This window comes from Copadichromis virginalis, linkage group LG1 (genome assembly GCF_057382275.1).
Source record: "Copadichromis virginalis isolate Kocher_CV1m ecotype Utaka linkage group LG1, C_Virginalis_male_GT1.1, whole genome shotgun sequence".
Lineage (NCBI taxonomy): Eukaryota > Metazoa > Chordata > Actinopteri > Cichliformes > Cichlidae > Copadichromis > Copadichromis virginalis.
The window spans coordinates 27,414,453-27,431,580 of NC_140618.1; the positions used below are offsets into that span (position 1 = coordinate 27,414,453).

At 38.2% G+C, this 17,128-nt stretch overlaps 1 protein-coding gene across 3 annotated transcripts; it reads left to right on the forward strand.

Annotated features, from left to right (window-relative positions):
* Positions 1 to 2,764: 2,764 nt before the first annotated feature.
* On the forward strand, positions 2,765 to 16,198 carry gtf2f2a (general transcription factor IIF, polypeptide 2a). 3 transcript variants are annotated; one of them, XM_085456947.1, is made up of 9 exons: positions 2,765 to 2,894; positions 3,365 to 3,438; positions 3,669 to 3,693; positions 10,325 to 10,463; positions 11,652 to 11,711; positions 13,817 to 13,898; positions 14,064 to 14,163; positions 15,210 to 15,353; positions 15,471 to 16,198. In XM_085456947.1, the coding sequence occupies exons 1-9, from the start codon at positions 2,829 to 2,831 to the stop codon at positions 15,591 to 15,593; spliced, it is 813 nt and encodes a 270-aa protein (XP_085313073.1). In that variant the 5' UTR covers positions 2,765 to 2,828; the 3' UTR covers positions 15,594 to 16,198. The 3 variants fall into 3 exon arrangements, with proteins under 3 accessions (XP_085313073.1, XP_085313090.1, XP_085313082.1); XM_085456956.1 differs by having other exon boundaries at positions 2,832 to 2,894; positions 3,669 to 3,746; XM_085456964.1 differs by lacking the exon at positions 11,652 to 11,711.
* Positions 16,199 to 17,128: the final 930 nt, after the last annotated feature.

Below are 17,128 nucleotides of genomic sequence, written 5' to 3' on the forward strand. Positions count from 1 at the left end.
CCAACAATCTCAGTTTCTTCCTTTTCTTGTTTAGAAACATCAGGACCACATCAGAAAACATGAGGAATTTTATGTTGTCTCTTTGCACTGCGTTAGGTGTGTAATGGCCTTTTTTTCAGATATGTAACCATGGTGCCAAGGTTTGGAAGAAAACTGTCACACTCATGTGAGCAGAAATTGGTTAGGATGCTCCATGGAGGAACCATGGAGCCACCAAGGCTCAAGGCTGCCACACCCTATCACATGCTTCCTCTAGATCTACAAAGACACAGCACAGCTCATTCTGACCTTCTCTTTATTTGTCCATCATCAACTCCCGAAGCAAACAGTGCATCTGATCATGTTAAACAGTTAGGATGGCCACTGTCCTCTCTCCTAGACAGCACCACAGGTTTGGCGTTAGGACCAAACACCTTTCCACTCTTCATCCTCTTCATAGCTGCCCTCGCTTTCTCCTTATTAATCATCTGCACTTCCTGATTCACTAATTATCTTACTTACATACTCTTTGTCTGATTTTCTTAATTGATGAGCTCCTCAAAAGACTCATTTCATTTTCTCAGCACACTCCCTTCACTTGCTAATACATATCCATCTTATTTCGATCTCTACCCTTTACCATCCTAACCTGCTGTACATCCTTTCCAGCTCATGTGCTCTGTCTAGACAATCAGTACAAGTCTATTCTTTCTCTTTCCTTACTAACCAGGTTCACATGCAACTCACTATACAAGTGTTTTCTCTTGCTTTTCTTGCATACACATTTGTCCATAAAAAAGGGGAAAAAATGAAAAAAGTTAAAAAGAAAAAGCAAAAGAAAAGCAAAATATGTGTATTGTCATTTTTCACAAAAGACCAATAGACCATCAAAAACTTAATATAAAAAATGGGGGAAAATTGGATAGTTTATAATTATGTTTCAGACCAAATTACCCATTGACCTCAAGTGGGTTGGTCAGGGATAGCCAGCTGGCCAGATGTGGCCAGCGAGTTATACAATACACAGCTCCAGTCTAAAGTGTAATACAGATGACTATTATTATTATCATTGTTATTATTAAAGTGTTTTATACAGCCAATGCTTCTAGTACAAGGAAACTGGCTGGCAGCCTGACAATTGCATTACTGTTCAGAGTCATGGTTATAAAGATGTAAACTTTTTATTTTGTTACTCCCCCCCCCCCCCCCCCCCCCCCTTGTATTCTTAGCTGTCAATACATCTGTGACATATTTGCTTTTAATCAGTCTTTGCACTGACTACTGATTTATCATAAAAGCTATATACAAAAAACTGTCTAATGGGGATTTCGGTAAATTTAATCAGCATGTCATGCAGCTGGTTTACTTACTATAGGACAGGAGATGTTAGAGGGAGGTCCGCTAGCGAGCTGTTAGGTTTTGTACCTGATGTGACTACTTTTTTCTCGCAGCACCAGGTATGGTCTCTTGATACTAAGCTCTCACCATTTCATTGTCTTCTTCCTCTTAGAAATACTACTTGGACTTCTTCATAAAAGCCATTAAAAGTTGACAAAAACATCATATTTACAGAGGTACATGTAAATGTAATTATAAAACAATGGAAGTACAAAGCGTGGCTGCAACCATGCTAATATACAAGGTTCTACATCCTTGAACAATTGTACTCTTTAACTAGGGTTGTTACCCTTCACAAAAGCATTGGATAACTATTGGAATTGTTCAGAGTCTTAGAGAAAGAAAGGTTGATTGTTTCTCATTGTCTCTGAATTAGCTAGCTAAATGCCTAACTATCTAGGTCAAAAGGCATGATCTTGTTTTCCCTTTTCACTCATTTGAAAAGCCTTTAAATGGGTAATAACTCAAAACAAGCCCCATATGTCAGGACCAGCCTGGCCACCAGGATTTAAGTACCTGAGTTCCTATCCTATAAAGGTTTCCCAGTGAATGAGGAAAAATAAGTGAAAATATTAAGTTGAGGATAATTGTAACTATAAATTGTAAATTGTAACTTAATTTTTTCCTTTAGGTCACCTGTGCTGGGACCTGCTCTTCCTCCTGGATTTTGCTGTGGAGCGTATGAAAACATTGTTGGTGAGGTTACCAGACTGAGCCCATTGGCAGTGAGTGAGAGGATGAGGATGGTGTGAGTGGACCCATGCTGGCAAAAGGTCAATTCAGGACACCTTGGCTCAGGACTTTGAGCACAGAACAAAAAGGATGAAAGAGAAGGTGAAAGACACAAAACAAGTAGAATGTTTTTCTTGCAGCACATCAGCTTATATTTTCACATTGGACCATGTTTGTACAGGTAACATCGAGATCAACCCCATGTGTCTTGCTAAATTTAGTTGATATAAATACTGTCAGATCGAATGTCATTTTCAGTTTTTGTGTGCTGAAATTTTGTGTAAAACTCAGACTTTGTACTTAGGAATGGTAAAGGAGAGATGAGAAACAATTTAGCCTAAGTTTTTATGTGTGGGGTTAACGTTTCAATTTTAATTTGACGTTTAACTAATTAGATTAATGGCATAACAGCCTGTAAAATTTGCATTAATGATCCCTTTGTACATCTGATTTGACTTTATGCTAAGCTTTTTCTGAAAATTGCTGTAAAATGCATTAATATGTAAAAAGTATTTGCTTTTAAGTTGACTAAACTGAAAAAAAAACTGTCATTGTGTTGTAATTTTTTAACAACTCTTGTTTTTTAGTAGTGGCTAAGCGTAGTGAAGGCAGTAGTAGTAACGAATATGGACCTTCAGAGTCGCCATACTTCCATATTTCATTTACGCATGCGTGTGGCGGTTCCCCTGCTAGAGTTTTAACAGTCGTCATTTTAAAATATGTCAGAAAAAGGAGAGGTGGATTTGACCGGTGCCAAACAAAATACAGGCGTGTGGCTCGTTAAGGTGCGTATACACTCTTTGTAATAACATTAGTTAATGGGATGTACGGTGAGTTACTAATTTAAACACGGCTAAAGCTTACGGTCTGGTAGCTTAGCATCTGCTGCTAAGTTAACTAACGCTGGCTAAGTTTATCATCTGTAAGCTAGCTCGGTTAAACTGGCATAGTACAATATTTTGGGAGCAGAACACACTATAAATAACTGGTTTAATTAGATGCTATCACTTAGTCTTCACAGTCTTGGTAAACAACACCCTTAGTTAGAATAATAGCAGTGCAAACAGTGACGGGATGTACATTGGATAAAATCTTAAGATATACACAATTAGCTTAGCGATTTAGACCAAAGTATGTGACAAAACTGCAAACGTAACAGTTTCTTTTTAATAGTGGGAAAGGAGTGTAATAATGATTATTGCTTATATTTTGTGTATGTGGATAGTTTAATTATAAATAGTGTTTCTTCTTCCAGGTGCCCAAATACCTTTCTCAACAATGGGCAAAAGCGACAGGCAGAGGAGAAGTTGGAAAGCTCCGGATCTGCAAGTATGTGAAGTAACTGAGCATTTATAAAAGTAGTAGAAGCCAACCTGCAAAGTTTCTTATGTGTGTCATGTGACATGGGAACTGAGTCTGTGTTGATCAATGGTAGGGGTTAGCTGAGGCTAACTACATATTTAATAGAAACAGTATTTTGGTCATATGCCGTACATTTTAAATATTGTTTTAGAAAGGCCCCTCAATTGTATTTTCTTTTCTTGTTTTTTATTTCCAAGGAAAGGAAATCAAGGAAAACCAGAGGTAAGGATTGCTCTGCATCCCAGTACTCTGACATACAGCAATGGACTGTTTTAGTAAGAGCCAAAACATTAAATAATCTTGATGTGCTCACAGGTTGTTGTCAATGTATTCATAATTGGGGAAACAAAATATATAGTTTGAATTTCAATTATTGTATTTAATTGTAGGGTGTTTAAGGGTAGAGATGGATATGTACTACCAAGTGAAGGGAGTGTGTTGAGAAGATGGAAGGGGTATTTTGAGGAGCTCATCATTTAAGAAAATCGGAAACAGAAGAGGATGGAGAAAGGACAGTTAATCAATCGGAAAGTACAGAGGATTAGTAAGGAGTAAGTAAGGACAGCTTTGAAGAGGGTGAAGAGTGGAAAAGTAGTTGGTCTTGAGCTATGGAAATGTCTAGAAGAGAAGGCAGTGTACTTTTTGACCAGATTATTTAACACAGTCTTAGAGAGAGAGAATATGCCTGAGGACTGGAGAAGAAGTGTAGTAATAATAATTATTTTTGAACAACAAGGGTGATGTGCAGCGCTGTAGCAATACCATAAAAATATGGGGAAAAGTATTTGAAGCTAGGTTAAGAAGACAAGTGATGATCCATGAGCAACAATATGGTTCTGTGCAGAAGTTCTTTGCTTTGAGTGTGTCGATGGAGAAGTATAGAGAAGGTCAGAAGGAGGCTACCTATGTCTTTGACAATCTGGAGAAAGCATATGATAGGTTTCCAAGAGAGAAACTGTGGTACTTAATGAGGAAGTCAAGATGTGACAGGGAAGTAAGTGAGGGTGGTGCAGGACATGTATGAGTAGGGCAGGGCAATATAGCCAAAAATATTTATCACGATATATATTTTAAAATTTGCAATAACAATATACCTGACGATATAATTGACACGAGACAAAGTACTTTACAACTCCACAACTTTATTAGTGCAAAAAAAACCCCACATCAATGTATTTTCACTTAAACAAGCAGCTGTTTTTTATGTGCATTAAATCTATATAAAAACTTTAACAGTGCAAATGCAAATTCCTTACTGACAGTTTAACCAAAAGGCATTTCCATGGAAATTGGCCGATATATCCTGAGCATAACCATATATAATATCTACAAAACTTAAAAAGAGGTTATAAACACACAATACGGTAATATTATGTTGAAGCACAGTACGTATCACTCCGCCAGACTCCTGACTATAGTAGCCGTAATGCTCCGACAGTCCATTAAGCGGTGCGGTTTGGTAACTTACGGAAGTCGTACTAAAACATTTTTTCAATAACAACGGCCCGCTAGCATGCTCTACCAAAATTTGTGCTTTGGTGTGTATCTGACGGACGAAAGCCAAACTAGTTCCACACCACTGAAGTTGCACCATTTTTACAAACCAATTCTGGTTCTTCTGTTTCATTCAACGATCCGCTTTCACCCTTCTCATTCACCGTCGTCGCCATGTGCGGATGAAAACAAAGGCACTGTGCATGTGCGTTTTACCCTCTATCGCAGGGGTCACCAACCTTTTTGAAAGTGAGAGCTACTTCTTGGGTACCGATTAATGTGAAGGGCTACCAGTTTGACACACACTTCTCAAATAACAAATTTCCTCAGTTTAACTTAATTATGTGTTATCAATAATAATTAATGATATTCATCTATGTACGGACACTAATTATGTTAATTATTTTTCACCATAATTATAAAGAATGCAAGTAGGAAGGTAGGAAAGGTAGGAAACATAAATATCAATATGCAACACTTTATTTCTATATATCTCTGCAAGTATTTACATTTTGAAGTGATCACTTCTACAACATTTTCACTTACCACTAACAAATTTTAACAAATCATGCACTGTTACATACATTATTTTTGTATGTATGTAACATACAAAAAATCAACTTTCAAATTTTGCAGAACTTTTCACCAAATTGGCAGCATTTTAAAGCAAATTGTCACATGTTACACTTAACAAACACATTTGTTTTTCAATAATTAAATTCAACTTTGACATGACACTGTAATGTTGCCACTGAGAACATCTAATATGGCTTTCTTTGTTTGTTAGTGGGAAACCTGGCATTGCATGCTGTTCACCAGTGTGTTGTAATCTGGGGTATAACTTGACACTGCAACTCTGAGTGAGTCTTGCAGATGTGCATCGAAGAGTTCTGTGTTTGTTCTTGATGAAGTTCATGTCAGAAAAGGCTGATTCACAAAGATAGGTTGAACCAAACAGGCTGGCAACCTTCATAGCTGCTGTGCACACACCACTGTACTTTTCTGTGTCAACAAGGCACCAAAAGTTTGGTGCACCCAGATAGGCTTTGAGGTGGACGTCATTTTGCAATGTTACAATTTCGATTTCCACCTGTCCAGCATCCAAGCTGAACACTGAACTTAGTTGCTCAGCAATGCATGTTGTGTCCACATTCATGAAAGGATTGGAAACAAATGAGACACATGGCTCAAGCTGATCAAGGTCACAAAACCTGTTCTCAAACTCTTGACCAAGTCGGTTTATGACTTGAGTGTACTTTTCTGCAACTTTGTCAAAAGTCTCAGATGCAGAAGCATTGTCTTTCAGCACCATCTGCACAGAGGGAAAGTGCAGCACCTTTTTTCTCTGTAAATGCACAGAGAAAATGTTCATCTGGGCTTTAAATCCATTTAAAGCACTTATCATGTCAGCAACAGTCTTACCTTTGCCTTGCAGCTCACAGTTCAAATGGTTCAGTTTCCCAGTAATGTCTGTTAAAAACGCAAGGTCAAGTGTCCACTCAGTGTCCTCCAGCAGAGATGTGTCTTCCCCTTTGGATTGCATGAACTCCTTGATTTCACCCAAAAGTGACAAAAAACGAAGCAAAATCCGTCCCCTGCTGAGCCATCGGATTTCCGTATGTAGTAGCAGGTCACCATATTCAGCTGACAGCTCCTCCAATAGCACCTTGAATGTTCTGTGCTGTTTAGCTCTGGAGCGGATGCTGTTTATGATCTTCACGACGGGAGTCATGACGTGCTCGAAGCCGATCACCTTTGCGCATAACGCCTGCTGGTGAATGATGCAGTGGTAATGCATGAAGTTTGGGAACTCTGTGTCACCTTTACAGTGAGCGATGAATCCCGTATGTCGGCCGATCATAGCAGGAGCCCCGTCGGTAGTCACTGATACCAGCTTTTCCAACGGTACCTTTTTCTTCACGAAAAACTCCTTCACCGCATTATAGATGTCAACTCCCTTCGTAGTTGTCTTTAGCGGCAGTAGTGTCAGAAGTTCTTCTTTTGTGGAGAAACCATCAAATACCATCCGGATAAAGACCATCAGCTGTGCTGTACTGCTGCTGTCGACAGACTCGTCACACTCGCTCAAACCTGCCTTTAATTCGCGGGCCTTTTCCGCTCGCAGTGTGCTGCCCTTTGGGTAGTTAGCATGGTAGCTTGTGTGACACGTTCGGAAATGTCTCTCCACGTTGTGCCGCTTTGCCGTTGCCACAGTTGCCCCGCAAATGAGACACACGCATGAATCTTTCACAGTGGTAAAAAAGAACTCTTCCTCCCATTCACTGTGAAAATTATGTTTTCTTCCTTTTTTCCGCCATGTTTTCCTCATCTCCTCACCTTTGCCTTTGCTGGTCTTCACGGCAACTGTTTCCGTGGAGACCAGCTAGCACTAAATATTAGATCATGATCTAATATTTAATAATAAACATTTTTTTTAATATATTATCTCTAACAAATTAACACCAATGCAATTGTGATTAAAAAAATAAAATAAATAGATGCAGCTTACTGGTAAGTTGTTATGGTGAGCTATTTTTAGAACAGGCCCGCGGGCGACTCATGTGGTCCTTGCGGGCGACCTGGTGCCCACGGGCACCGTGTTGGTGACCCCTGCTCTATCGCGATATTTCATTTTCTTATCATTGCCTAACATTATACCGGTATTACCGTGAAGGTTATGATATGGCCCAGCCGTGTGTATGAGGGCAGTGTTCAGGTGTGTTGTCTCTGAGCCCCCCCCCCCCCCCCCTTTTTTTTTGATGTGATGATGAACAGCTTGACAGATGAGCTCAGGCAGGAGTCTCTTTGGATTATGACATTGTGATCTGCAATGAGAGTAGAAAACAGGCAAAATAGAGCCTGGAGAAGTGAAGATGTGCACTGGAGAGAAGAGGAAAGAAAGTCAATAGAAGCATAATCGAATATGTGTGTGAATGATAGGGTAACAGTGAAAATCCAAGGTGTATAGTTAGTGATAAGTTTAAATACTTAGGGTACACCATGCAAAACAGTGAACAAAACAGATTAAGAACAGTTAGTGGGTGGAAATGAGTTTACAAGATTATAGCGACGAGTTAAAAATGTTCACATTTTCATTGGGAGGATTGGAAATGAGTGTATCAGATCCAGTTTTATTGTCATATCACAGATTCAAGTAAAAGTTGGTGAAAAAGTTTATATTGCAGAGCTCTAGCTTAGCAGATCATGATAAAAGAAACACAATGCAATCCAGTGTTTTCTATATGTGCAAACAAAAAGTAAAAGAGCATATGTCTGGCAACAGAATAATAATAATACTAATATTAATAAATCATAAATAAATAGAAACTTCATAATTTGTTCAGCAGCCTGATAGCGATTGGACAATGTCTCTTTTGCATCCAATTTCAATTTTAGACTGAGGATTAGAGCTGGGCGATAGAACGATAACGATATGTATCGCGATATAACTTTTACTCGATAGAAAAATTAAACTATCGTGATAGACCTCGCCGCTCTTGTCCTCTTTAAAAAAAAAAAGAAAGGAAAAAAAAGAACAGCCAATCCAAATTACGTAGCGCAGAGCCGAACCAATCACAGCCACAGCGTCACGTCACGTGACTTGTTACATACAGCACAAGTGCCAAGCCGCACATGTGTATTTGTTTGGGAAGCAGCCAGCCACCGCACCGCCCGGGTAATGGAGGAAATGAGTGCGCCGACTAGAAAAATCAACCGAGCGTGACCGAAGAGAAAACAGATGATGGTTCCAATGCCGGAGAGGTTGTCGAACGGAAGAGCCATAGAAGTTCCGTAGTGTGAAGGTATTTCGGCTATTTCAAGTCTGACAAAAAACAGAGTAGCGCGCACTGTAAATTGTGCCGAAAGCAAGTCTGGAAATACAATAAACTGGTGCATGCGCTACGTCCACACTTACCCGGGTATTTTTGAAAACGCAGATTTTTCTATGCGTTTGCACCTTTCGTCCACACGTAAACGGCGTTTTTGGTCACTGAAAACGAAGATTTTTAAAAACTCAGTTTTTGCATTTACGTGTGGACTAGAAAAACGGAGAAAACGCAGCGTCAAAGGTGTGCACATTTTTTGACGTCACACTGTGCGCCACGTTATTGTTTCAGTGAAATGAATTTCTACAATACTGTTAATTCTACTCTCTGCAGTGTTTAAATGCTTACATATACACACAGTTACTGTCCCTCCACACATACGACTCGGTTCTGCTTCTATGCCCCAGCTTTGTTTACTTTTTCCCACCGAGGCTTCTAGACTTCTGATTGGCCAACATTTCTGCACGGTTAGGAATCTAGCTCCACCTGCTGCTTTGGCATGTTCATAGCAGCGTTTTCCTTCATTTCTCCCTTTATGTGTGGACGGGATTATTTTTTAAAACGAAAACGGAAAATCTCCGTTTTCAAAAATACCCGTGTACGTGTGGACGTAGCCTCAGTCTCTGACTGGAAGCGCTAATTCGTCATTCGGCTTTTGTCAGACTAAAGTAACTGTTAAAACTGTTTGAAAAGCTCAGCTATACAACAAGGAGAGATTGAGAATTCCCTTTTAGTTCTCAGTTTATTTGATATTGACAAAAGTTAGTCAGTTTTGTCTGTTCTTCTGTAAAACAAACTAAGATTTATTTTTAGAATTAATATTTTGTTTCTAAGTGGAATTGACAATTTAGTAGTCTGTTTCGTTTGTTCTATTTTGAAACTTAAACGCTTTAGCGGCTGCCTTTTGTGTAGTTTGCAATATTTGCCTTTATTTATCTGAAAAAGTCTCATGTTCCTTAAGTACATCTACCCTGTTGAACTTATTATGGGAAATAAATATTTAAATAAAAACAAGCTGCTGATTATTTCACATTTTACTTGTGAGCAACTGCACATTTAAATTTTACAAATATAGTTATTTGGCTTATATCGTGATATATATCGTTATCGCCTGAAATGAAAAAAACATATCGTGATATGAAAAAATCTTATATCGCCCAGCTCTACTTGCCATATTCCTCTTGTTTGCCCACTGTTGAACTGGTGTCATGCACTAAGTTTTGGCGTTCTGATGGACCTCTGGACAACAGCTTGACTGGCTCTGATATCATCAGCCTGAAAGGCAGTGTTGCTGGCAGTGCTGCCTGAACCTTTTATTAAGCTAGGGATACTGGAGGGGATAGGTTTGGACAAGCTTCTTTGAAACAATGTCACTAATGCAAATTCATGTACCTGGAAACTGCATTTCTTGTACTCAGTGGCATCACTTCTGTGAGCCCTGTTTACTACCTTATAAATGGCAACTAGATCCCAAGTGTGTAAATCTGTCCTGCTGCTAAAAAGAAAAAAATAACGTGATTGACTATTTACAGGTGTCTTTCACTTTGAATGAAGAGCTGACTGTGATTGACGGTATAGAGGATAAGACGGTGTCTGCACCACGCGAACACCCGTTCACCATGCAGTCAGTGGGAGGTCAGACATTGGCAGTCTTCACAGAGACTTCATCAGGTGACTTTCTGTTTTCATCTACCACTGCTTTTTCTCTGCTTTCAACCTCTTTGCTGCAAGATGAGCTTGACCTAATTGCAATATCAGTTTTCTGTGTTAACTAATACCTCATTAGAATCACAGGTAAGTTGTGATTGGGAGATGGAGACGTCCATTTTGCTACTCGTTGTACAGTTTGCTGCCTTCATGAAGTTTTCCTGTTGCTTGCCCTTTTTTGTCTTTGTGTGATCTGAACTTTTTGTAGACTTTTCCTAGAGTGTCACATTGTCCACAGTCCTAACAGTGGGTACTCACAAGAAGTGTACTCTACATCGTGGATTAGTGGACACTCAGTGGAAAACAGAAGAGTCTTTTGTCTTTATCCAGTTTAATTTGTGTTTGTCTCTACGTGTTTCAGTTTCAGCGTTTGATCGTCTGTCATTTGTTGGGGGTTGACATTTTCAGTTCACTGCCAATCAGCACAGCCAATTTGGGAATCATTTAACATAGCAGGGACGCTTATCAACACAAATCATTGCTGAATTTGGAGTTGATTTTGTGCATGGGATTGTTTGGCTCAGTTTGAATTTCATCAGTCTCTTTTGTTCTTTCAGTATAATTAGGTTTTCAATTTTTGCATAATTAATTACTTTGCTATGGATGCCGGTGATCTTGAGCTGCAGTGGTTACTTTGGGACAGCATATTATATGTGTGTGCATTTTAGGGCTGCACAATTTAAATGGTTCCTTGAGCGAGGCATTAAGTTTGAAGAACTTAGACGTGATCAAGAAGACAGCTGCAAAAGCAGTGAGAGGAAGTCATGAGGTAGTAAAATCTAAACATTTTAGTAGAGCAACAGAAAAGATGAGAAGTGACTGTGTCTAATTGGAAAAAAGTGTATAGTTTAAATTAGAAAAGCAGTTTGGTAATATTTTCTTATATTTAGTTTCAAATGAGATTCATTTGTGCAGCCCTGCTATGCATGTGTATCAGTGGTGGGACAGGGCATCCGTCCTCCCTTGTTGTGCGGCCATGCTTGCTTTGCTCACGCGCACGCATTTGTATTTGCCAGAGATCGTGATGAGAAGCGTTGTGTAATTAAAAAACATTTTTGGTGTGCGACTAAACCCTGGGTGTGGTTCTTACTGTTGGATCCCTTCCATCCCTCGTATTTTTCATGTTCACCATCCCTCCCTCCCTTCCTGTAGGCCAGTCAGAAGAGAGATCTGATGGCAGCAGCTCAGGTTCGGGGGCAGGGACAGGCCCAGGTGAGTCCTCCGTTTACCTAGCAAGTGACAAAGTTGCACAAAGCAGCTCATGAAGTCAGTGAAGTGATTTAGGAATCAGACGCGAGGGTTTATTTTTCTCGTCAAGGGAAGTTTTTGGTATCACAGTAAAAAGCCATTTACATGCTAAGGAGAATGGCGCTGTGTGTAGTGACGATTGTAATGTCTGTCCAGTTGTATTTTTGGCAGTTATTTGATGTGTGTGTGTGTGTGTGTGTGTGTGTGTGTGTGTGTGTGTGTGTGTGTGTGTGTGTGTGTCTGCATAATCATTCATCCTTCAAAACTACTTGTAAATGTAGCCAATTTTAAGAACTTTGTTAAATTTAAAAAAAAAAAAAAGTGTCAGTTTTTTATAGCACATTTCATTCATCACTTAAACTCAGTGTTATAAGATATCTTTATTGCCATTGCACAGTCATACATAGTACAAGAGTACTATGTAGTACAATGAAACTGGAAAATCGCCATATCAATTTATCACCATAAAAGATAAAAACCTGTGTAGAGTTACAGTACCTTAAGGCAATAAATATAACTAAATGTTACAAATAAAATAAAACAGAAGTTAACACACAGTTATTAAGTGTAAAGCATGATTTTGACTTCTGGAAGAAATCTACGTAGTAACTTACAACGTAGCAGAAAACTCCTCTTAACCATCATCACTGCAACTCAGTTGTGGCAGGCTGTGTTTACCTGACATGTGGCGTAGGGATAAAAGGAATTTCCGGTTGCTTCATAAGTTACAACCTAGATTTCCTGCAGACGCATAATTCAAATTCATGAGCTTGAGAATCAAAAGGGTTTTGGTTTTTTTTAATGTAAACAATTGTTATTACAGTTAAGTGAAGTTAAAAACTAAATCTAGATATAGAAAAATTGTTTTAGTTAACTGAAATAATAAATAAAGTTTTGGAGGAAAAAAAAAAAACTAACAAATTATTTTGTGAGTCTTGTCTAATAAACTAATAAAAACTAAACTAAAACAAAGAGATTTCAAACAAAAAGTTAAGTGAAAAAAGAAAATCCATTCAGGAAACTAAACTGTACTTAAAACAAAAAGTCAAAATGAAATAAAAATGTAAAAAGAAAATTGAAAATAAAAACTATAAATGTGCCCATAGTGGTACCTGACTGTTGGTGAACAGACAGCTTGTCTGAAGAATAAGACCTCAGTAATAGGACTTCAGCACATTTAGATGTAATTCTGAGAATAGTTTAAAGATCTGCACGTGGTGACCTGACAGGCCTAATCGGGTTATAGACACTTGAGAGCTTTATTAACTATAGGAAGGGTTTTAAAAGATAATTCTGATTGCGATGGTGCAAAACAAACGTGATTATTTACAGTACAGATGTGTGCATTTTTCCGACTAAAGCAGTAAGTGAAGAACTATTCTGAGCCTTGGTGAACAATGTAAAAACAGTGTTTTTACAGAACTACAAGCACAAGAAATGTGGTGATTTAACAAGAATTAAGTGTGGCCAAAACATGTGTGCATGTATAAACTCTAATATTTACTAATTAGAAGTGGCAGAGGTTTTTGGTACTGGAAGCTTTTTGTTTTTAGTCTGTAGTTTGGGGAATTTTGAGTAAGAGTGGTTGAGCGGCCTTCGGTCTTGTGCACGTAAATAGTCTATGGAGCACACAAGATTATTAGCTTCTTATGCATTTGCAATAGAAAACGGTACGTGCTGGCTACACTGAAAGCCGCTGCCTCGAAGGGCTGAGGTATCAAATAACTAATGGGTTCCTAGAAAACCAGGAAGGAGTTCTGTTAACACTTAAGCCAGGATTATACTCTCCGTATCCACAAGTCACTTTGGTTTGGTTTGGTTTGTTTTCTTTGGGGGGGGGGTGTTTATGTCCGCAAACAATGGCATTATGCTGGATTCTACTCTGATGTAGTTTCTCATACAGCAACTAGCAAAGGATTTTTTTCTTTCTTGTTTCTAAACTGTTTCCACTTATTAATTTACAGCATTTGTTTCTATCCCTTCTCTCTTAAAAATATGCCGTAAGTGCAGTGGTGCACATGGACTAAAAGTCTGTATCAAGTTTTTTAATTAGCTGCACTCTCTTTCAGATAAAATAACCTTGGAGGGAGTGGTAGTGCAGAGAGCAGAATGCAGGCCTGCTGTCAGTGAAAGCTATATGAGGCTGAAGAGGTGAGCATTTAACACTTAAAGTTACATGAAATAGCATGGATTGTCTTGTATCAGAATGTCTTAATACTGCATACATGTGGATGTTTTACTAGAAATTTATTTATATTTGTTTCATCTATATTTTATACTTACCAGGTAAAGTACTTCTCCCTGTCTCTCTAACAGGTTACAAATTGAAGAGTCCTCCAAACCGGCCAGGCTGTCTCAACAGCTGGAAAAAGCTGTGACCAACAACTATAAACCTGTGGCCAATCACGATTACAATGTAAGAAACCCAACAGAGAAATCTGTTTATTATTACACTCACTTTCTATACTTTTCACGTTAGGTTTAGTTCACGCAAGAGACACAATTAACTGACATCTGGCCAAGAATTTTCTTGTTACATTTTACTGCCTTTAGTATGTTCTTAGTTGTTTTTGACCACATGCTCTACAGGATTCACACACAAGGTGACCACATGTCCCACTTCACATAGTACTTCCCAGCACGATTATTTCATCCCCCATTAAATATGCATATTTCATCAGTGCCCCATATTTTTGATTTCTAATTATAAACAAAATACGGGAGATTGGAGTATCACAAAAAACATACAGATAAAAGCAGTTAATATGAAAAAAAAGGAAAACCTATTCTCATATTAAAATTCTGTAAACTGGCCCCTAATTGTTAATCTTTTCACATGTGTTGACTTTCCATGGATATAAATGGAAAATGAAGGAAAATCTACTACATTTTTTAGAAAATGAGTGCAAATTATATATTATCTCACTTTGCTGTTAAATCTTTAGTCTTCTCTGACTAAACTTAAAGGCAGACAGAGGCAAACAAACAGCTGCAGACACACTCTCTGCTACAATACAAGTCAATAAGCATTGTTTCAACATAGAATATTAAAGATGTGTTATTTTTCACTTTGTGACTTACTGTCTAAATCCCTTCAGAACGCATTAAGCAGAACTGATGACCAGTTTATCTGTTTGTGTACTTTTGGTATCTCCTCGTGGTTCTAGACAGCTTAAGTTGCTTTTCAAAGTAATAAATTTAGCATCAATTAATTAATCCCTTGAGATCTAATGAAGCACTTAAGAGATATTGTGCAGTATTTCCTTATTGAATGTATATAGAAGTTGAGCTGTTGCTATGGGGAGCTAACTTTGAATTCTCAACAAGCAAATTTGCCAAGTCCCACACCTGATCAATTTAGATGATATATGGTCTTTTTGATAGCCCAGAGTATTATCAGTCTTCCATGCGCAGTAATTAGATAATTGTTGTTTAGCTGACTTCTGCCTGTTTTTGCTGCAGCGTGAGTATGAGAGGAAGAAGAAGGAGGAGGGCAAGAGAGCCCGAGCTGACAAGCAGCAAGTGTTGGACATGTTGTTTTCTGCTTTTGAGAAGCATCAGTACTACAACATCAAAGACTTAGTGGATATCACCAAGCAGCCTGTGGTAAGACTTGAGAGCTCGGTTATAACTCATTTGAAACAGTACTATTGGCTCAAAAAGCTACTTTTACATTTAGCTTTAATTCTCAAGAATATTATCTCATATTGTTTTTCTTCTCAGATTTACTTGAAGGAAATCCTGCGTGATATTGGCATCTACAATGTGAAGGGGACACACAAGAACACCTGGGAGCTCAGGCCAGAGTACAGACATTACCAAGGCGAGGAAAAGACTGATGAATAGTTTTTGAATCCAAAGGTCAATACATGCTTTCCACTCAGAGGAGGGATTTCCTCTTAGATCAGAGCTTGGTTTGACCTGGTTTCTGTACATCAGGTCTGAAGATGCACTGGACAATGAGGTGGAGTTTTGCAGTCCCATCTCATTCTGTAGGAACAAAAATAAAGGGCACTATGGAGAAATCAGAGGTTAGGCCACTGCTTTTTCTGATGTGGTTCCCTTTCACAGCTTGAGTGTGCTCATTAGTGTTTTAAGAAGTAAAGGATCTATGACTTGAGGTTGAAAGCAGTGGATAATGTTTTTAAGTGTTTTGTATATCCAGAAATATGGGGTTTAATGTGGAGAGGACAAAATTTTTTTAGAAGAGAAAGTGTTACTATTGGTATAGGTTCCACTCAGATTTTTGTGACGTTTCTTTTACAAGTCCGTTTTTGTTTTTTTCTTCAATGAAACATGGCTCATCAGTTTTCCACACCACAACAAATTGGATCCACAATTTATTGTGATCTTTACTCCAGGTGTCTTCTTATAACCCACCTTTTGTATTATTTTAGGTTGTTTTATATTTGGTTGACTTATGCAATAAAGTGTTTTTTTTCAATAGAAAACTTGTTTTTTAATTATATTTTCATAGCAGCCAGCTTAATACTTGATACAAAAGCATAAATGTGAAACCACAGTGACGACAAATCAGCATTGACCCAACGCAGCCACCCACTTTGGTCTTTTCAGTCTTTCAGTTACTGTCGTCTTCCTATCACTTCTAAGTAGTCTGGCCATTTTCCTGACATCAAGATGTCAGACCTGTAAATCCTAGAGATGGTTGTGAAGAATCATCCCACTGGACCAGCAGTTTCACTTAAAACAAAACAACTTTACATTTCTGATGTTTGAATTTCAGTAGGTAATCTGCATACCTAAATGCCTCGACTCATTTTGCGATTGGCTGGTGTAAAAAAAAAAAATTTACCAAGAAGGAAATATGAGTATGAACATATTGAGAGTGACTGTTAGTTCAGTGAGTTATTTGTAAAGAAAATAATTTTCACTAGCAATCAAACTAACATGTACACACATCTGCATTTTTATTCTAAATACTAACAGAAATATAGCAGAAGTGCTATACTTCAGTGTGGACTACAGTAAAAGGCATTCAGTACATTTATATAAAACTGGTAATAGGTGGTCAGTTTGATATTACTCATTACTGACATTGACTACCCATATTGAAATTTATTCCCCAGTGACAGGTGGTACCTGCCTTTGGGAATGGCTGTAGTTCAGCTATATGGCAGCGCAGCCACCAGTCTAGTATTTTGAAAGAGAGTCAACTATAGTTACAATAATCCAAGAAAAATTCCTAATTGTCACTTTACAGTGACTTACTGATGCACGGTTTTCTGTATTAATGTAGGGTCTTTACAGTATGAAGCCCCATGAGGCTGGAGTTGTAAAGTGTTGAATACTTTCCCACAGACTTAAACTTTTACTTTCACAAAAGTACTCATGAAAATACGGTTGAATAATTTTATTTAAAT

What these genes read in the sequence shown, in the direction of transcription:
- gtf2f2a (XM_085456947.1), top strand. Translation starts at nt 2,829, where the DNA reads ATGTCAGAAAAAGGAGAGGTGGATTTGACCGGTGCCAAACAAAATACA. An exon ending in GAAATCAAGGAAAACCAGAG is followed by an intron (nt 3,694 to 10,324) that starts GTAAGGATTGCT and finishes GACTATTTACAG; the next exon opens with GTGTCTTTCACTTTGAATGA. An exon ending in CTTCACAGAGACTTCATCAG is followed by an intron (nt 10,464 to 11,651) that starts GTGACTTTCTGT and finishes CCCTTCCTGTAG; the next exon opens with GCCAGTCAGAAGAGAGATCT.